Below are 22,225 nucleotides of genomic sequence, written 5' to 3' on the forward strand. Positions count from 1 at the left end.
CCTTTTACAGAATGTAATGAGGGAAGACTTGAGGACAGTGAGGAAGAAGATTTGATGGTAAAGTAGCGAGCTTCTTAAGAGCAAAACAGACAAATTTATAACATTGAAACTCACTGAGCTCAACTACAGATATTTCGAAAAAGGAATGGTGCCTTCTATACGAGTAGAAGCGTTTTTCTTTTTTAACCCAGGCGTGTACTTTCAATACAACAAGTGTTGTATTCGGAGAAGCGGCTGCACGCATGGTTCCCCTTTCGTCAGCTCGCTCAAGCTTAGCAGCACACGCGCAACTTCCTCCTGCCAAAGTCTCACTTGCTTCTGCGCTCCTCATTCTCTAGTACGCTCCCTAATAATGGACGCATCTCCAACGAAATGAGGAATATTTTCTGACTGAAATATCACAATCTCGTTCAAGTCGTCGTCTGAAGCGGCGGTGAGTCGTTTTTTGTTTGTTTGTTCAAATGTGTGACGTCACGGTCGAAGCAACGCAGAGGAAGACAATGTCCTAAAGGAATGAAATTATAATAATTTTTGCATCATTAACATTGACACATTGAGTTGATTAAATAAATTGAATTTTCAAGTGACAACAATAGGCGAAGCGTGCACGTATCCGATTGGTGATATCACATTTTTAAAGCAATTGCGTTTTTTAAAAGTCTGAGAATAATGGCTCAGTCTAAAATGGACTTTCTGTTCCACTGAAGGGTTTGAAGTATTTTTTCACCGTTAAAATGTAGTCACGACCGAATAAATATCTCATCCAGTAGGAAGCCAAGTTCAGTATAAATGCGGTAGTATCTATCTCAAACCCATTTTAATCCTTGGAGGATTAAACTGAAAATGCATACATGAAGCTATATTTATTGGGATAGATGCTCTGTGTGCTGTGAAAATATAGAATTAGAAAGGCAAAGGTCATTGTTTAATCCTCCACATTACAAACTGTGGAATTCCAACAGGAGATTGTTCCATAAACTACAGTTTGAAAATGTCAACACCACATTTTATGGTTCAGTCTACATTTTAGCACAGAAACACACCAAATGAAGACCAAACTCTCATGTTGACATTCCTTCTTATGTGTTGCATATAACACATTGCAAAAGACTGACTTGTAAACATGATTCATTCAATCATCAATTTTGTGGCAGAGGTCAAAGGTCAGACTTTAACAGTTTATGGCCCTTGAAAGCAAATCGGCTGTTTACTACTTTTACTTTTTTATTTTTCACATTGGCAGAAAAATTATAATTTTCTTCCTCACTTTTAACAAATGTTACATTTTTGTTGGAGCAAATCCCATTGTAACAAAGTTTATGTTACAAAGGGATTTGGTTGCATGTTGCATGTTTGATTTATGTCATAAACCAAACAATAGTTGTGTGCTTTCGTATTTCCACGGTATGATTTTTTATGACTTCTGATTTCAAAATGAATGTGTTGTTAACAATATCTACAACAATACAATCGGGTGCATCTATAAAGATTGGCAATAATTAATTTTTTTTCATTTAATCATTCACAGAAATCAGAATATATATGTAGATACAGTATATAAATCCGAAAAAAATCGGTATGTGACAAATATTCATGGGGCAAAGACGTTTTCCTCATTTGCAGGGGAGGTATCATAAACCTGCTGAAATATGGGAAGAGGGAGTTATTTCACTCCACTTTTCTGTTGATAGATTTGCAACCGTGCAGATAATATGTCAGTCATCCAGTGTGCTATAATTCCTATACTATAATCATTCATATACAGGTTCATTTCAAGTCCACCTAATCTCTCTCATTGTGTTCTTCCGTTTTAAGTTTCTTCACTTGGATGTCCACTGATAGGACTTTTTCACTTCCTGGGTTAGGATCACTTGAAACCATTTCCCCCCTGCCACTTTATTACCATTGCCTTCTATTAGATGGTAGTACTTACAGTACATACACAAATGATTGTATCTACGTTTTATGACATGTTTGTTTGTTGGTGTGCGGTGAGATTTTTAACTGTAAAAAATGTGCCTTGGCTCCGTAAAAGTGGGAAATCACTGCTCTGGTCAGATCATTAAATCTAATCAATCAACTTTGCAGAAATATTGAGTGCCAACTTAATGTAATGAAATTTCTTCACTGTAATCTAATTAGGCCTACTTCATCCACACCAAAACTTTTGAGCATGATTCGACAGAATGCCAGCATGTTTCCACACAACTGCTGGTACTAGCGCTAGCACTAACTTGCTAGGGTACATCACGTTTTGTTGCCTGGTTGCGAGCAGTATCATATGAAAAGTATGTGAAGATACCTCAAGCAAGCCTTGACTGAAAGTTTTTGTCCTGAGCACCGGTGACCAACAACATACATTTCCCCCATTTTTTCGTCATATTATACAGTTGGCACAATCTACTTTTGTTGTTGTCGCCATGGTACCGAGTGTTTTGAGTTGACGGGATGATTTTATTGGAGTAGTCTGACAGTGGAATCATGAAAGAGCAAATTTGTCTTGCAGTCTGAGCCAGGCAGTATATGTTGTCTGTTTTTTTTAAGTAACTATTGGCTATCAGATATTAACTGTACTACGTCAAAAGATGTGAAAAAATACAAAGTCTGCAATATAAAAATAAACTAGTTTTTGGATTCAGATTACTGTGCGTGACGATTACGCGGAGTAAATGTCTTTTGCAGAGCCAATCAACGACATCATTGATCAAATGTGCGAATTATGACATTGAAGCCGATCATCTGATCGGCACAAATACCAATTAAAGGCCAATATCGATAAGCCTGATCAAATCGGTGTAAAGTCTAGGAAAAAATCTGGAGCTGTCACTCCTCCCTCACAGTTCCAAAAGTTTCCACTCATCGATGGAAACATTTTAAAAGATGCTACATATCTCATTCAAAAAATGTAAATTTTGCACTCTTCCCAATGTCAACAGTAAAACTGCTTCCGAGATAATTATGGTGATTTGTAATACAATATTCTTTTCTCTAATATTTACAGCAATGGATGAAAATAAGTTTTGGTTTTATGGCAAACAAAGCTTCAATTATCCATCCATTTTCTCAGCCGTTTATCCTCAAAAGGATCATGGGGGGTGCTGGAGCCTATCCCAGCTGTCAACGGGCAGGAGGCGGAGTACAACCTGAACTGGTTGCCAGCCAATTGCAGGGCACATAGAGACAAAGAGCCGCACTCACAATCACACCTAGCGGCAATTTAGAGTGTCCAATTAATGTTGCATGTTTTTGGAAGGAAACCGGAGTGCCCTGAGACGAACCACAACCGACACAGGGAGAACGTCCAAACTCCACACAGGCGGGGACGGGATTGAACCCAGGACCTCAGAACCATGAGGCCAACGGTTTCCAGCTGAGCCACCATGCCGCCAAACGTCAACTAAATTAGCTTAATTTCTGACACTTACAATAAAGCGAGATAATTTGCCATTTGGCAGTTCTGCATATTTTCAGACAAAAATCTTAGCTACTTGATTGTATATATTTTTGTTGTATTAAGTGATGTAGTTCTGTTTAATACGGTCTCCAACACTATCATACTATGTAAAAAAATCTTTCTATCAAAGTTTTACGATAAACATTCCACAGCTGGAATTATTTACATGTCTCTGACTTCCTAGTTGGGTGAAGGATGACAAATCATGATATCTGAGGACGCAGGGACCGCTCATGGATTTTTTTTCACATCAAGTATCTCAGCTAAGTGGGAGCAATGGGTGAATCAGTCGGAGTGAAGTGAGGCACTCATTTCATTTGGTACCCAAAATGTGTTGAACCATGGGGGTGAATGGGCAGTTACAGCCTTCATGATTTGTATACCGACCACCAAATAGCTGAAAGAACAGTGAATGAAATGCCAGCTAACATTCATGCATGCATTAGTCAGATACTGTGTAAGATCCAAAGCTAAGAAAGAGGTAACACATTATGGTAGAGCACAACGTGAGTAAGTTCTATATTGGACTATATTATTTCACCCTGTAATATACAATTCTATATCCCAGCGCCATATTGCCGGTCAAACTAAGCTGCTCTCCACTGGGGGAGCTGTTGCACCAGAGCAGAATTTTCAAATTGCCCGAGACCTGTTGTGCTGTTGGTTGTCACAACAGACGAGACAGATACATTAATCAAAGAGATCATTCTATGTAACACCATCTGAAAAGACTGGAAAATATCAATGGATTTCAGCAATTAAACATGATGGATGGTGCCCAACCAAAATACAAACACGCTTCATTTCATGTAGGAATTCTTCTTTTTAATCTGAAATTACCAAGAATTTATAATGCCAAATTGGGTCATTTGAGAAGAATGCGTATTAAAAAAAATTTTTGTCGCAGAGGTTTACGGAGGTTAAGTGTGGCCGCAATCGCTTCCATGTACGTTCTGTGGCGATTTGTGTAAAACCAGGGGTAATTTATTTAAATATTGGCATTTGTATTGAATATGAGCTGAAAAGATCGATGGATTCCAGCAATTGTTAATGTGTCGCCGAACACACTTCCGCGTTCACAAGCCGAAAATCTGTAGTCTTTTTTTTTTTAATCATAGTTACTGAATGCAAGTTTGTATAAAACCAGGGGTCATTTATTTAAATATTGGTATTTGTATTTAATATGAGCTGAAAAGATTAATGGATTCCGGCAAAGGTTAACGTGTCACCGAACACACTTCCGCGTTCACGAGCCTTCAACCCATCACTATGTGGGATTTATTCCTGATTGAAAACAGATCCAGCAACTAAGTATTTGTATGCGTCCAGACTTTTATACGCTTTCAAACTTTTCCATGTAAATGTCGACGACTTACTCACCAGATACATGCGTAGATCTAGTTGTCCAATACAAGCGGAAGTGGGTTAACAGTCCACTTTCTTATCAGCAAAAACATTGCCTTAAATACGACAGCATTAAATACGGGACCTCGATGCCAAGTTTATCTAATTTTTCCACGTACCTTTGTTTATTTTCACCTTCTAAATGTCTAATGGTATCGGACAAGGCTCTGGGCAGCGTGCTATAAGACATATTTTTGTGTCATCTCCAACCGATTTAGCATTGAACAATGCTTTGCTTGACCGGCAGCATGGCTAGTCACGTGACTTCGGTGACGTAGGTGCACGAGCTCTATAGTCTCATCTCGTCACATTCACTTGATGCCTCAGCGCTGTTTCAGCGTGGTCGTATTCAGGGCTTGTCATCAACTTTTTTGCCCACCAGCCACTGTGGCTCATGGTTTCCCAGGGTTTCTCACCATTCAGCATTTTCACTAGCCACAGTTTTGTTGTTAGATAATGTTAGTTTTGATGTTAGATTATGAGCGACCAACTTCTGCATTAGCAAAGCAAACAAAAGAAAGCAAATATATTTGTGTAGCACATTTCATACATAAGGTAACTTAATGCGCTTTACTGGATTAAAATCATTCAAATACATAAATAAAAGCATTTGAAAAAGTACAATTAAAACACCTTTCAGTGCAAGAAATATCACTGAAAAGTAGAACCATTCTAAGACACGAGAAAAAAGAAACGGGGCTGATGTCACCTCTGTTGGCAACTTATTCATATTTTTTTTCAGTGTAATTGGTAAATGTTGCTTGACCATGTTTGCTTTGGACTCTGCATTCTGTTATTAGACCTGAGTCAGTCGATCTCAGATCTCTACTGTGTTTGGATTCCATTAGCATTTCTTTCATGTATTCAGGACCTAAACCAAGTGATGATTTATATAACAGTAGCAGAACGTTAAAATCTATTGTGAAACTGAGTGGAAGCCAGTGTAAAGACTGGAATTGGAGTTATATGCTCTGACCGCTTTGTTCCGGTCACACCCCGAGCTGGAGCATTCTGAACGAGATGTGGCTGTTTAATCTCTTTTTGGGGAGCCCAGTCAGAATACCATTACAATAGTCAAGTCTACTTGAGATTAAAGCTTGGATGAGCTTCTCCTGATGTGCTCGACATGTGCAAACCTTCACCCTAGATATGTTCTTCAGATGGTAAAAGGCGGTCAGGCATTAGGTGAAACAGGTCTAAGAACTTCCTTCTGATTTAGGTGATTGGTGGAGGCCAGTGGTAGTAAACCAGGAAAAAGAAAATAGAAATATTAAACAGCTCGACTGTCTTTTGTTTTACACTAGATTTGTCTTCACAAGGAACTGAAGTTGACAATATCTGAAGTCGATACTTCCTTCATGTTGATTTCCAACTATCAAACCTATTGCCTCATCCAGCTTGGACGATATCTAAATTGATCATGTTAACACAAAACTAGCTTTCTCACAAACTTCAAAGGGAGAGCTTAGTGGTTTGTTCGTTGCAGTTTGTAAACACAACATGAGCAAGCATTCATCTGTTAGGCAAAAACCTTCAACCTCTACCTTTAATTAACAAGCACATAATTCATATTTAACATAATCATCGTACATCCTCTCATAGTCTGTGAAAAGTCGACCTTTCTTCCTCAAAGCATGCATGCTTTGTCTACTTCATAAGTAAGAGAGATTTCACAGCGTCCTATAATGAACCCCGCCATGTTGGCCGTTTAGTCACGATCCATCATTTATGAATCCTTTCTAGTCCATTCATGATCCTTTATTCTTTCTACTATTAAGTTACTCATTCTGACCCCGAAAGAAAACCCCTTAACTTCTCTGCAGGCAATACGTGGCAAGACTTTCACCGTGATCCAATTTTCTGGGCCATATATGAGTCATTCTCAACCTGCCTCCAACTTTTCATTCAAAATAAGTTTCGTTTCAGTATCCTCGGGTTTCCTCTTTGTGCAACACACCAAGATGGCTTAGTGGGAGTGACTGTGTTACCCACCACTGCCGAAATGTACCTGGGTATCGAGTGTTAGTGTCAAGCCCTGGTTTCATGCAAACATGTGGATGACAACGATATCCAAGCAGATTGGCCATGCTCTTACACAGCTGTAAAATTTTCTTTCGGCTTGTCCCTTTCGGGGTCGCCACAGGGTGCCATCTCAGAACGCGCATATATGTTTGGCACAATTTTTACGCCGGATGCCCTTCCTGACGCAACCCTTTTCAGGGAGTGGAGGCCCCAGTGGGATACGAACCCACAACCCCTGGTTTACCAAGCCAGTGTTCTAACCACTGAGCTACGGGGCCTCACTCTTACACAGCTGTACTCAATGAAAATGTCAAGCAAGGCACGTTCCAGATATATCCACTATGTGGGATCCAGATATGTCAAAAAGAGTATTTGTCCTCCATGTATTATATCCTGTGACATTCTGGTTTTATGCCTCCCAGTAACATTTTAGACACATCACCAAAAAATGCACTATATTGTAGGATGGTTGAAAAGAAAAATCCCTCCAACTGTATTTGCATCACATATAGCTTACTGTAAGTATTTGCACTGGTGCGCCCGTCAAATCACAGTGACTGTATTCTGCTTATAATAAATGCCAACATCTAAAATCGTGCATAGGAGTCTATTTGATGGGATCTAAAAGTGTCTCTTCTGCTCTCCTCCTCCACCAGGACAGCACCATGGGCTGCGTGTGCTCAAAGAAGGACCGGGAGCATCTTCGGAAAGGGAGCAGTGAGGGACAGAAAAGTGCACTGACAACCCACTATGTGAAAGATCCCACGGTGGAAAATTCTAAAACTGTAAGCAAACACTTTGAAAGGAATTTAGTCAAATCGAACACGAGATTCAGTATTTCTTCTTTTATATTTCGCGTCACCGGGTAACATTCCCATGCTCTGTGCTTGCTGCATATACATGTGTGTGTGTTGTGTGTATGTATATGTACATGTGTGTGTGTGTGTGTATATATATATATGGCAGAGTACAGTTGGACAGTTGTTGGGTAACTTCCAACTTCCCTCCAGGCTTGTCAAATGTCCTTGAGAAAGATACAGCCCTTCCCTTTTGATGCCGATGGGAATTTCCCACGCTTACTCTTAACCCTGCTTTTTATGAAAACAAGTTAGTTCGTATGAATTGGTTGTTGCACTGAAATTTTGAGAATGGCTAGATTAATGTCCAGTGTTGCATGTTTGGAATTTGGATATTGGACAGAGTTTTAACGTATGTATGTCATGGGTAGCAGTGCTGTGCTGCTGCTTTCTATCAAGTGTGGTTCCTCTGGCCATCGCTTCCTGTCTTTCACCCAAAGTGAAGAAAGAAGAAGTGATGAAAGCAGAAGCAGAGCATCAAGAAGGCAGGAGATGCGTGATTAAAACCTCCCTGTTAAGCAATATCTAAGATCAGTCAACCTGTAAATGCACCATGATCGCACACACTGCTTCTTTTGCTTCCTGGCAGCTTTTTATATACTTAGCAAGTGAAACACTACCAACAACACCCTGATGTTTGATGGCTCTCTTTTGTTTGTCCACAGGGCAAAATGCCATCCATTGCCAACATAACAGATGGTTTGTTCCAATCTCTCTTGACACACTTCCTCTCCTTTATAGCCACCCTTGGTATTTGCATCTTCTGCAACGTACTATATCACACCTGCATAGCGTGGACTAGCACAAGTGCAATATTGCCCAGCACCGCGTAGGGCAATACACACAAGCAGTAAGCATTTTCAACACACAAAGGAAAGATAGTTGTTTAGGCCAAAGGATGACATCCTATATCATTGTGGAACAGACCTTGGGCCTAAAATATTCAGTAACATTGAAGAAATATGTTCAGTTGCATATTTAAGTGACAAGAGCATAACAGGAGTACAATAAAAACATTAAGTCATATTTGTCGTGAGCTACATTGTTATGGTTACCCTCAGTATTGACTGTGTGTTACCTCATCATATTATTATGCATACACAACAGAAAGAAATCAAAAGTCAAGGATGATAGTTTGTTCAATTATTGTATAAAGTGGTTTGGTAACAAAAAGTGCTTTCAATATTTTAACATTTATTACACATGAGAATTTTAAGTTTTGGTGATTATTTTAGCGAGAATCATGGAACTTGATGCACATGATTCGCTTTGGTGGGCCACAAAAAAACAATGTGGTGGGCCGTATCTGGACCCAGGGCTTTGAGTTTGACACATCTGCTGTAACTAATGTGAGTAAATCTTAATTCTAATAATGGAGGGATAATAACAAATTCAATAGCTATGTATACATGTATACGTACACTTTTACTTGTTACAACATGTAAAAATATGTCATCTACTGTTGAGTAAAATTTTGAACAAGAACATTACCTTAACTTGATAAGAAGAGATGTGTATGGTGACACTGAAGCGTGAATTATTTTACTCTAGGTAGCTTCTGTTGTACCTTCTTGCCTTAATCTTACTAAGGCCAAAATTAGCTGGGATAGGCTCACACAGCCCTTGTGAGGAGCTCAGAAAATGGATGGATGGGTCTGTTAGTTCTTGTTGGAATGATTTCAGACAGCATCAACATTTCAGACCTAGACACTATACTTCTGCAATAATGAGGCTAAATAAGTTCCCATTCCATTTATGATTAACAGAGGCAGGTCGGCTTAAACTAAGTATAAGAGGAGGTCACACTAAATAGTTCAGCACAAGTTATTTTCTCAAGGCATTTTAATAAATGGACCTGGGGGTGACATGTATGTACACTGCAATGAAACAAATCTTGAGGGTGGATTTTCTTCCTGGAGCGCTTAAATATCCAGATTTGAAGATGAATTTCTCTCCTTCTCCCCTGTTGCTGCAGGAGACAACATTGCGATAGCACTGTACGATTACGATGCCATTCATGATGGAGACCTTGGCTTCAAGAAGGGAGACAAACTTAAAATTTTGGAGGAGTGAGTAGACAGTCATCAGTGACATTAGTTTTCTTTCTTGTTGGACTGATTGACATAAATTAATTTCAGGTCAATAAATATTCTTGTTTGCCTTTCTCCATAGATCAGGGGAGTGGTGGCGAGCAAAGTCGATCAGTATAGGTCAAGAAGGCTTCATCCCCAGCAATTATGTTGCTAAAGATACCCTGGAGGCAGAGGAGTAAGTAGACAGTCAAAGCAGCAATAGGACCAAATTATTCGAACGCTACACCTCAAAATCAGTACATTGTGTGTGTGTAATAAGGAAGAAGCGTGCCTTTCGTTGCCATTCACTCTAAGCCGTGATAACGTCTCGGCGTATAAATTCAAGTACAACGTGCATAAGTAGAAAATGTTTGCTGCACCATTTAAGAAATTCAAGCATACTGTACTAATCCAGGTCCATATTTGAATGTAAAAAAATATTTAAGATGAGTTGACTTTTTTTTCAAGTCTTGACCATCCCCCAATTCTAATCAAAAAAAGGAAGTGGGGCTCAGTTAATGGGTTGTAGGATGGGTGACCTGAAACCTTGCCATACGTGTGACTAACATGTTATATTGCTCTCCAAGAAAGTCATTTTTGGGAGGGTTTGTTGGACAGTCTATTGATTGTGTGAAAAATGTAAAAGTCACAAAGGGATTCTCTAAATTGCCCCTCGGTGTGATTGTGAGTGCGGCTGTTTGTCTCGATGTACCTTGTGATTGGCTGGCAACCAGTCCAGGGTGTACCCTACCTCCTGCTCGTTGACAGCTGGGATAGGCTCCAGTGCTCCCTGCGACCCTCATGAGGATAAGCAGCAAAAAAAATGGATGTATGGATGGATGTAAATACATTTACAACACTAGTAAACCACATTTAACATGGTCAGGGTATGTTATTTCATGAGCATGTATGGCTGATAATGGAATCATAATGTGCTATTTGTTTTGTCACTATATTACAAATCCTGGCTCGTTTCACTTAATCCCAATATTTATTGTAAAATTAACTATATGTACAGTATTTGTATTTCTTGTTCTGTATTCAGCTACATGTTTCAAGAACGTGACGGTGAAATGTAATTTTATTTGATTTGATTAATTTAGTATGGCACGAAAGTAAAGTAGAAGGACAAAACTGCTCGAAAGGAAAGAGAACCTCGCTTTGAACTGACATGTGGTTTCCGCTCTAATGGCTGTTTCCTGTTGTCGAGGTGGTTCTTTAAGGGCATTAGCCGCAGAGATGCCGAAAGGCAGCTGCTGGCCCCCGGGAACAAAGTTGGATCGTTCATGATTCGAGACAGCGAGACCAACAAAGGTGAGTTGAGGATATTCCAAATTTAGTAGAGCCCAGACTTTCATCCCATTTTGTTTTGGGACTAAATTGTGCAGAGTAGGCAATCAATACATTCAAAACTTACTACAGAGGAGTCAAACTCATGGTCTAGCGGCCAGGTCCAGCCCTCCTCATGATTTTATGTGGCCTGCGAAGGAAAATCATGTGTATCAACTTTTTTGGATTTTCGTTCAAATCTGTACCAAAATTTAAAATTGTCATATCATAAATTATAACATTGAGATATTGCATGTTTGTGTGACCAAACAGCAATAGCTAAAAAACGCATTACCCTTGATTTCTTATTCCAAAATTACTTCATAAATTTAATGTGTAAATATGAGGTGGTGAAAGATTTTCATGTTTTCACAGTCGTAACAGCCTTCTGAGGGAAACTCTAAGTACAATGTGGGCCGCGACAAAAATGAGTGTGACACCCCTGTCTTGCTACTATTATTACTTGTGAAAACATTTTTTGTCCTTACTGTAAGACCATTTTGAATTTTCTCCAAAGAAAAAGGTTTTGTTTTATGATTCAAAATCCTATTACAGTATACGAATCTTATCGAGGTGGGATGGTGGAAGAGCTGGAGAGCATTGGCCTCACAGTTCTGAGGACTGGGGTTCAAATCCCGGCCCCGCCTGTGTGGAGTTTGCATGTTCTACGTGGGTTTGCTCTAGGCACTCCGGTTTCCTCCCACATCCCCAAAGCATGCATTAATTGGAAAGACTCTAAATTGGGCCTAGGTGTTATTGTGAGTGTGACTGTTGTCTGTCTCCATGTGCCCGACGATTGGCTAGTGACCAGCTCAGGGTTTACCCTGCCTCCTGCCCAATGACAGGAGCCAGCACTCTCGCGACCCTCCTGAGGATAAACGGATCAGAAAATGGATGGGTGGATAGATGGAATCTTATGAAGTCAATGCATACTAATTCCAGGAGCAGATTTTTTTCCTCACTTATTTTAGGAACAAAATGTTTGGTTTTATGGGATAGCTGAACACCAGTGCAAGGAAGCAGGCAAAGCACTGTTGAAAAATATTTACATGAGTACTAAAAAGCCACACTTGTCACAGTAACAGCTTTTCCTTCATTCTCCTTCACCACAGGAAGCTTCTCTCTGTCTGTCAGGGACAGTGACGGCCCGTCTGGTGACACTGTTAAACATTATAAAATCCGTATGCTGGACAGCGGAGGATTCTACATCTCTCCACGGATCACATTCAGCACACTGCAGGACATGGTCAAGCATTACAAGAGTGAGTGACTTGGGGCCGACTGAGTTTTTAATATAGTCCTGCAGAGTTGTCAAATTTATAAAATCAGGACAATACTGTGCTTCATTCTTAAGCCCGTGAATGTAAAAAAAAGTCATATTGTGGTTACAATATCTGTTATACTTGGGGATGCAAAATGAAGTCTCATCTGACCTTAACTATAAAACCTTTGAGGCAGAGGTATATTTTAGTTTACATTGAAAAAAAAGAAGATACATTGCTTCAGATCATCAAACTCCAACTATTCCCCCCCCAGAGCAGGGCGATGGCCTTTGCCAAACCCTGACCAACCCTTGCCTGAGTCCAAAACCTGAGAAACCCTGGGAGAAAGATGCCTGGGAGATCCCAAGGTCATCACTTAAGCTGGAGAAGAGGCTTGGTGCTGGCCAATTTGGAGAAGTCTGGCTAGGTACAAAACATTCAAGCAACTTTTTTCTACACTGCTGGTGTTGTCTTTAGGAGCGTAGCATTTTGATGTGTTACATTAAATGTTTTGTGCTCAGCTACTTACAACAAACACACCAAGGTAGCAGTGAAGACCATGAAACCTGGAAGTATGTCAGTTGAAGCCTTCATGGCTGAGGCCAACCTGATGAAGACTTTACAGCACGACAAATTGGTGCGACTCAATGCTGTGGTCACCAAGGAGGAGCCTATTTATATTATCACCGAATTAATGGAAAAAGGTATGTGTACTCGAAGGCTTGAACATGGCTTTATCTCTCGTTTAAACCCAAACAGAGAAATCTATTACAAACGCTACATTGATTGTACATGTCCACCATGTAACATCCTGTCACTCAATGCTCAACCAGAATAGCATTTGTGCTGTGTTCTCGACTGCTGGGTAAATTATCTCTTTTGGAACTTATGTGATGTGACCTCACCACCTTAAATAAGTCTGTCATTTAATATGATTACAGGTACATTATAAAGTCGTCAATTATGCTTAAAATTAGTGTATATCTTGATAACAAACTCAATATTTTTGGTGATATGTTCCATAATTTTTTTTCACTGATTAGGCAGAGTAGTAGCAAAACACATGAGAAAGGCAGGTGCTTAGGATAACACATAAATATTAAAATTATATTGTAATTACAGTTCTACACTTAGTCTACATTTTTTGTGGACAATCTCATTGTGCAGTCAGATTTCTTTATTGCAATATAAATTTCCTGGCTTCGATCCCGTGTACCCTAAAACCGAGTGTTTGTACGCTTTTGGTCAAAAAGTCAGAAATGTTCAACTTCCTAGTTTTATATATATATATATATATATATATATATATATATATATATATATATATATATATTAGTAGTTCCGAACACTACAACAAGATTTAACTAATATTGAATACTAAATTTCTCTAGTAAAAGTGAGATTGACAAATTTGTTTGTAATTCCATCTAAGGAGGCACGGTAACGCATCTGTAAGGTGTTGGCCTCAAAGTTCTGAGGTCCAGGCAATGACGTAGATTAAAAAGTAGACTACACTGTGTCTGCCGCAATGGTCAATAGGCTTTGACTTCCGGTCAGGGCAAAAAGCAAGGTAAACATATGTGCATTGTGATGGAAAACAATGCGATAAATCTAAATACTTGGGTCCCAAGAAACATGAATACAATGTAAACATTTGCAGCATGCCCAGGAAACTTCAGAAGATAAATTGACACATATATATGTCATAGGAGGCACAGACCTTAATAATATTCTCCATGCCACACAAGTCAACTGCCACTTCCACCTCTCGTCTTTGTGTAGCAGGCATTTCAATTGATGTATTCCACAAATTACAAGGAATTTTTCGGACATTTTTTGTACAAAAGGATCAACAAGCTCAGAAATGTTATCAATAAATTCCACACATGAACTGTATCTTCTTTTTTCCTTTGGCTTGTCCTGTTATGGGGCGCCACAGCGTGTCATCTTTTTCCATCTAAGTGTATCTCGTGCATCTTCCAGGGGCTCAGACCTGATCCCTGATGCAGTCCCACCTCCACTTTAAATTCTTCTGTCACACCTACAGCACACCTCACTACTGTTCTGCTGCCCTCATACATGTCCTGTACTATTCTAACATATTTCTTAGTAATCTGTCATAGGCTTTCTCTAGATCCACAAAGACTTAGTGTTTCTGACCTTCTCTGTACTTTTCAATTAGCATCCTCTCGGCAAATAGTGCATCTGTGGTACTCTTTCTATGCATGAAACCATACTGTTGCTCGTAGATACTGACTTCTGACCTGAGTCTATCCTCCACTACTCTTTCCCATAACTTCATTGTGTGGCTCATCAACTTTATTCCTCTATAGTTGCCACAGCTCTCCCTGTGTTCCTAAAAATGGGAACGAGCACACTTTTCCTCAATTTTCACGCATCTTCTCGCCCGCTAGTATACTGTTGAATAAGTTGGTCTTCCATACCTCCACCGGTATTTCATCAGGACTAACTGCCTTTCCATTTTTTATCCTTTGTAGTGCCTTTCGAACGTCCCCCTTGCTAATTATTGCCACTTGCTGATCCTTCACACATGCCTCTTCGACTCTTCCTTCTCTCTCATTTTCTTCATTCATCAACTTCTCTAAGTATTCTTTCCATCTATTCAGTGCACGACTGGCACCAGTCAACAGATTTCCATCTCTATCCTTAATCACACTTACCTGCTGTACATCTTTCCCATCATTATCCCTCTGTCTGGCCAACCTGTAGAGATCCTTTTCTCCTTCTTTCGTGTCCAACCTGGTGTACATGTTGTCATATCCCTCTTGTTTAGCCTTCGCCACCTCTACCTTTGCCCTACGTCGCATCTCAATGTATTCCTTTCGCCTCTCCTCAGTCATCTCACTGTCCCACTTCGTCTTCACATACTGTATACACATTGTTCACTGTTACTGCTCCAGTCACCTAGCCGTGGTCGGGAGACGCTGGGGAGATGTTGTCTTCTCCTGGGCTGAGGTTGTCCTCCTTGAGGTTAACTCCCTTCTCGCATCGCACCTTCGAAGCTCAATGGCAGGAGTAGTAATAACATGGAGCATCGATTCGCTTTTATAGCGCTTCATTGGGTCTTAGCACACAACACGCATGCGAAGTCTGTCTCACCTACACATCAATACACAGGCCCACCTGCACTAAGCCCGCCGTCACAACACCCGCAACAACACATACTCAGTTGATACCCTTGAATAGAGATTATTCTCTATGAATTTGAAATGAAACCTTTAGCGTACACATATTGAGATACGTTGGTAACATCATTTATATTCACCAGTATACAACCTGCGATAAATAATAATTGTGATAGACAGTGATTCTGAAATATATATCAGTGACTGTGATATAGAAGAAGTGATCGGTCTGTGATATACGCCTGCGATACTGAAATATATTATCAGTGATAGAAGCCTCTTATACACCTAAATCATATACTCCAAACACATTAATCTGCACTGTAAGTATACATTTTCCACATTCATAATTATAATAATTCTGAAGGTTAAACTAACACACACTTACGGGTGGAAAGTTACTTCTTTGCAACCACCTGCACGGTTTTGACAGCCAACAATGCAACTTAATTAACCATATTGACACCAAAAAGGCTAAACCCAATGTATTCCAATTAAATTTGATGTTATTATGTTTCACAATGTACAATTGTAAGGATGTCAAAGGATGTCATCTTTCATGTGAAATAGTACCCAAAGCAATGTTTTGCCCTGACCAGAAGTTGAAGCCCAATTACTATGTGAAAGGGGTCTGTGCGCAGTGTAGTTTTTATTCTACGTCATTGGGTCCAGACTTCAATCCCGGCGTCGCCTGGGTGGAGTTTGAATGTTCTCCCCATGCCTGCCTGGGTTTTCTCCAGGCACTCCGGTGTCATCCACATCCCACAAACATGAAACGTGAATTGGAGACTCTAAATTGCCCCCAGGTGTGATTGTGAGTGCGACCGTTGTCTGTCTCCATGTGCCCTGCAATTGGCTGGCAACCAGTTCATGGTGTGCCCTGCCTCCTGCCCGTTGACAGCTGGACAGCTCCAGCACTCCCGTGACCCTTGTGAAGATAAGCGGCTAAGAAAATGGATGGATGGATGGATGGATGGATGGATGGATGGATGGATGGATGGATGGAACTTCATTTAAGCAGTCCTCCTCATGGAAATAACCATTAGGAATGGACAAACGGAACTCTATAAATTATATTGTAGTCCAAGGAGGATGGTTTTGTTGTGACGAAAAGAAAACAACTTTAACTGCTACATTATTTATCCTGCTTTGCACCAAAATATAATGAGCCCTTCAGCCTCAAAGGGACTAACTACCTCTTCAGAAAGTTTCTTGTAAATCGGTGTGTGGTTAGTTTTGCAATCCTGCTAACTAACAAACCAAAACACCAAATCCTGAAAACAAATATTGTTCGATTTTATTTGACATTAGAGTCTTCAAACTTGTTCCTTCTCGGGAAAAATGTTCAATCACAATGAATCATCCCTCAAGAAGACAGTGATGAGAATTAAGCACGTGAAGCCCAGTTTGCATGCTTTTTCTTCAACATGTTTGCCCATACTTGTGCGTGCAGGTAGCTTATTAGACTTCCTGAAGAGTGACGAAGGCAATCGCATCCCACTTCCCAAGCTCATTGACTTCTCTGCCCAGGTGAAAGTCTCTCACTCACATTTAGCGATTCAGCCATCTACTATAATTAAAGCATATTTACAATTCATTTTGGCGTGTACATATGGGTTGTATCCGATTATTGGAACCATACCACCAGTATTTTGGTCCCAATTCCCCTTTGTTGTTTACAAAATTATGCTAACACTTATTGAAAATTGTTCTGCACTTGACTGAATCACACTGTTCTGCTTGATGCAGAACCTCCTAAGAATTTTTTTCTGATTCTTTTACTGTGACTGGTTTATTTCAAGATTGCAGAGGGCATGGCCTACATTGAGCAGAGGAACTACATCCACCGAGACTTGAGGGCCGCCAACATCCTGGTCAATAAGGCTTTAGTCTGCAAAATTGCTGACTTTGGCCTCGCCCGCATCATTGAAGACAATGAATACACAGCAAGGGAAGGTTGGACATACAACAATATTGTTATTATTATTATTATTATTTTAACTAAGTAGGAATCCAGAAGATTAGTAATGAAATTCCAGCAGCAGCCAGGTATACTCAGTTTTAAGGAAGAGAGAGATTTGCGAAATGGCTGATCCTCACTCTGAGGTTTGCTATGAATGCATGAATACATGTGGATTACAAGCATGAATGCAATTTTTGTGGTTCTCCAGGAGCAAGATTCCCCATTAAATGGACGGCCCCTGAAGCCATTAACTACGGCTGTTTCACTATTAAGTCAGACGTCTGGTCTTTTGGTATTTTGCTGACGGAGATCATCAGTTATGGACGCACACCATACCCAGGTAACAACTTCAGCGTCGATGCAGTATTTAGTGTTTCCTCATTATGCAGCAATTCATCGTCCGAGCCGCTACAACACAGTGTTTCGTGAAGAGACTGTTTTTCGTTGGGGTTTTTTCAGAAATATGCATGTACTCACAATAATGCTTTCACGTGTGTGAAAATCGACCTGAGGTCTTTTATGGAACGACGGGAGAACAGTACTGTAAACTCGTGCAAAAGCAGCTGTTGGCTACAGCTCACTGCCAGGCACTCACAAACAGATTTGCAGATATCGAACGTCACCCTATGATCCCCTACCTCAAAGTCACATGCTTGTGTCAAACACAGACACTACACTATGTATACTACTTCCTTCGGATTTTATGGTCCCAATGTTATATTATTAAATGTTATGTGATATATTATAGTACATATAAATATATATGTACATTTAAAATAGAGAATTAGTATTTTGTGCAGTGTATTGTCTGTGCTTTCATCCTGGATCAGGCTGTGTCAAAGTGGAATTTTAACATTACACACCAGCTAATCTTGCACTTTCTACTTTGGCTTCAGACCAGACCTTTCCCACTAGAAAAGACAAAATCTCATCCAGTTTAACCACTTTTTCTTCAATTATTCACATACTCTGACAGTCATTGCATCTTAAAACAACATCATTTATTTTTTAACTTTCTCCATTAATATCGAACGTAAACATAAGCAGCATGTGTAGCTCGTCTTTGCTCTACGTCGCCCAGACTGGGTTGCGAACTAAAGCAGGGGTCGTGGACGCTGTCATTATAAAACACATTGATGGGTTGCGTAAGCACTGTTACATTTGCAATTATGAGTGTACGTCTTTAAGAGCGGGGATGGGGGGAGGGGGTAAGGTAAACTAGGAAAAAGAAAGTGTGGTTGAGCAGCGGTTGTTGGTAGAGAAAGTTCCATGTGCTGCCCAAAAGAAACCAGTGGGTTTTTTTCATTTTTTACAGTACATATGTGAATTGTGCCATTCAATGTAATAACCAGTCATCCCTCACTCATTGAATCACATTGCAAAATGCCACAAACTGAATAGTTGTATGTTGTACTTTCAATTGAATTGAATTGAATTATTTTTTTTTGCCGGCAACGCAGAATATCTGCGAAGAGACTGCATCAGCAGTGTACAATTGCGCATGCACGCAGTTTAGAGGGAACATTGGCTGACTTTTTTTTTTTTGGCATGTGGTCCCAGCATCCACCAAGACTGCCTCGGGATCGATCAACGCATTGAGCACCCCTGCACTACACCATCAGTGACTTACAGGATATAAAATCAGCTCTCAAATTTGGAATAACTAGGGCAACTTCTCATAGGCTGTGGGCATGTCAAGTGGCTGTGTTAAATTAAATGAAAAATACTGAGGACGTGATAGCTTGTACGATTTAAAATCATCTTTAAACTCAACTTAAAAATGGAATTGTTATTGTGGATTGTAATCATAAAAACAACCACACAACTGAACTTGTTGTCGGTGAGATAATGTCACAAGTGACTGTGGGACCTGATAACAGCGAGATGGTAGGAGGAAGCCCAGGTAGTTAGACAGTCAACTGCCCAGTCAACTAGGATAGAGTGACCCGTAAAGCCATATTGTCTCCGGTGAAAGTTTACAAAATATTCATCATAAAATGTGGACTTCAGAGTCGGCTTGTGATGTTGATGTATTTAAAAAGTCATACCATCGCTTTTGTTATTGTCTCATTTTTGGGATCTTAAAAAATGTCTTTGAACTGTTTTGTAAATTGAATTCTCGCTGATAGACAGGTGTTCAAATACTTATTTGGAGCTGTGTCACACAAATAAATTGTTTAAAAATCATACATTGTAATTTCTGGATTTTTCTTTTTGGATTATCTCTCTCACAGTGGACATGCACGTACGATCAAAAATTCAGACCCCTCCATGATTTCTAAGTGGGAGAACGTGCAATATAGCAGGGTGTTCAAATGCCTATTTTCTTCACTGTAAATGCGCCTTGTTATGGAAGTTACGCACAGCTAACGCACAACTTAGCTGCATAGCCAAATGAAACGTGTACTCATAAGTTGGGTGAGGGAACTCACGCTAAAAAGTAAACACCCTCATTCCTGCTTGTGATGTAACATGTCACTTGTTTTAACACCGCTCACAAAAAGTGGAAAACTCAAATGCTGAAAAAGATACTCAAGATAGAGCTAAAAATGTCAGCACTATATTGTTATAAGTCTTTGTATAAGTTGTCAGCACTTATCTTTAAACCCTCATCCATGCATTTTTGAGCCATTTATCCTCATGAGGGTCGCAGGAGTGCTGGAGCCAATACCAGCTCCCATTAGGCCGGAGGGAGGGTACACCTAGAACTAATTGCCAGCCAATCGCAGGGCACATAGAGACAAACAGCCACCAATGGGCAATTTAGCATCTCCAAAGAATGCATGTTCATGGGACGTGGGAGCAAACCAAAGTGCCCGGAGAAAATCCACGCAGTCACAGGGAGTACATGCAAGCTCCATAAAGGCAGGGCGGTATTTGAACCCCAGTCCTCAGAACTGTCAGGCCAACGCTCTACAGCTGCACCACCATGCAACCTCATCTTTAAAAATATTTAATATATTTCAAAATAAAACAAAGATATCTACTTTGAGTCCTTTTAATGCTCAAGAGGTTGTTATTCACCAAATCCCACCAGTAACAGAGGTGATTTTATTTTATTTTCAGGAATGACCAACCCAGAGGTGATCCGTTCACTGGAGAAGGGCTACCGGATGCAGCGTCAGGACCGTTGTCCCAAGGAACTCTATGACATCATGCTCGAGTGTTGGAAGAACAAACCAGATGACCGTCCAACCTTTGATTACCTGCAGAGTGTCCTGGAGGATTTCTACACAGCCACAGAGAGCCAGTACCAGCAGCAACCATGACTCAAAGACATCGTTACTGTGCAGTCTTATGATGTAATATTTGTATAAAAACGTTATACTGTATAGTATTTTCCCATATGTCCTTATCCATGTAACCCTCAATGAACGGATGTCTCAGCAGGCTGTGGACACAATTTCCTCCAAAAGAGCACCACTTTGAATCAGCAATGCAATTTCTTTTTGTCTTTTATTTTAAACTCGAGACTGTGTTGTCACAGGCCAAGGTCTCAAGAATGGACTGTGACCACAATTAGTGCACATTTTTAATAGATTAAAATTGTATGGGAGTATGAATTAGAAAAAAACAGTAATGAATCGTCAAAGATACCTAGTTGATCCAAACTTTGGAAAGAATGAGGACTTTTTTTTTACAACAATAAGCACTTGTCGAAAGACACTTAAATGGGTGTTATAAAAGGAAAATTTCCATCAATAAAAATCGACTCCACTGGAAAAATAATGATACAATTTAATGTATGAGACAATAAATGTATATGTACATGAATACCTCACAGTACTGTTGAATAAAAACTGAGCATTCAACTTCATAATGCTCAACACAGCAAGTATGTTCTGTCATTGTTTGATTAAAAACAACAAGAAAAAGGTATTGTACCATTTTAAAAACTAAGGAAAAATTAAATGATTTTACTGCAGCATGCACACCATCTTTGTGGAGTGCATGACAGTCATCGAAAAATAAGGGGACCCAATTTACAAACTGCTTTTTTGTTTGATTTAAATACTGTACATCATGAGAGTTGTGATGTGGTGTGCAAATTACAGGACTCATTTGAAAAAAATTATTAATGTCATGACTATTTTTATTTACTCGGGTCTTTCAGTGTTTCTTTGTCTTTGTGCCTTTTCCTGTGTTGATGTATAGTTTGTTTTTAGGTTAAAATTACTCCTTACTAGTCATTGATTTGGGTTAGGGTTAGTTAGCCTTTATTTTGCTCTTTGAGAAAATAACTTATTTACATCTTAACTTCTCATAATGAATTGCTCCCCTTATACATCACATTCACTGCCATTGACAGCTTTAGAGGGCAAATATTCCTGTTAACTAAGGCTGGCAGTGAATGAGAGTTTAAGTGAAAAACTAAAAGATAATATGTGAGTTTTCAATGGTCTTTTTAGAATGTTTGTAAAGAATCAAGAACCCAGATGTTTTTAAATCACCTTGCTTTTTAATTAGTGGCGGTTCAATAAACTTTGTGTTTTCAAATAAAGTATTTGAATATGAAGAAAAGTTTTTGCCACGTATCTGTGTCTGGACTCACGGACTGATTTTTTTCTTTAATAAATTTCCTTCCCTTTCTTGCATTTTAACAGCCTGCAAAGATTTTGGTGTCTTCAGATTCTCGTTGTTGCTTCAGTACTTTGGCTTCTTTTTTCAGTTGAAATGACCGGGAAGTGTTTAAATAATGGGTTGTTTGAATTCTAA

At 39.7% G+C, this 22,225-nt stretch overlaps 1 protein-coding gene across 1 annotated transcript; it reads left to right on the forward strand.

Moving 5' to 3' along the window:
- Positions 1-237: 237 nt before the first annotated feature.
- On the forward strand, positions 238-22,012 carry hck (HCK proto-oncogene, Src family tyrosine kinase). Its single transcript, XM_061801035.1, has 13 exons — positions 238-433; positions 7,537-7,665; positions 8,403-8,436; positions 9,713-9,806; positions 9,910-10,005; positions 11,020-11,123; positions 12,251-12,400; positions 12,675-12,827; positions 12,922-13,104; positions 17,000-17,076; positions 17,349-17,502; positions 17,718-17,849; positions 20,576-22,012. The coding sequence occupies exons 2-13, from the start codon at positions 7,546-7,548 to the stop codon at positions 20,776-20,778; spliced, it is 1,500 nt and encodes a 499-aa protein (XP_061657019.1). The 5' UTR covers positions 238-433; positions 7,537-7,545; the 3' UTR covers positions 20,779-22,012.
- Positions 22,013-22,225: the final 213 nt, after the last annotated feature.

This window comes from Syngnathoides biaculeatus, chromosome 2 (genome assembly GCF_019802595.1).
Source record: "Syngnathoides biaculeatus isolate LvHL_M chromosome 2, ASM1980259v1, whole genome shotgun sequence".
Classification (NCBI taxonomy): domain Eukaryota; kingdom Metazoa; phylum Chordata; class Actinopteri; order Syngnathiformes; family Syngnathidae; genus Syngnathoides; species Syngnathoides biaculeatus.

Excerpts from the sequence above, each read along its gene's own strand:
- hck (XM_061801035.1), top strand. The coding sequence starts at position 7,546 with ATGGGCTGCGTGTGCTCAAAGAAGGACCGGGAGCATCTTCGGAAAGGG. Across the intron at positions 8,437-9,712 it reads CATTGCCAACATAACAGATG|GAGACAACATTGCGATAGCA; the intron begins GTTTGTTCCAAT and ends CTGTTGCTGCAG. Across the intron at positions 11,124-12,250 it reads AGACAGCGAGACCAACAAAG|GAAGCTTCTCTCTGTCTGTC; the intron begins GTGAGTTGAGGA and ends CCTTCACCACAG.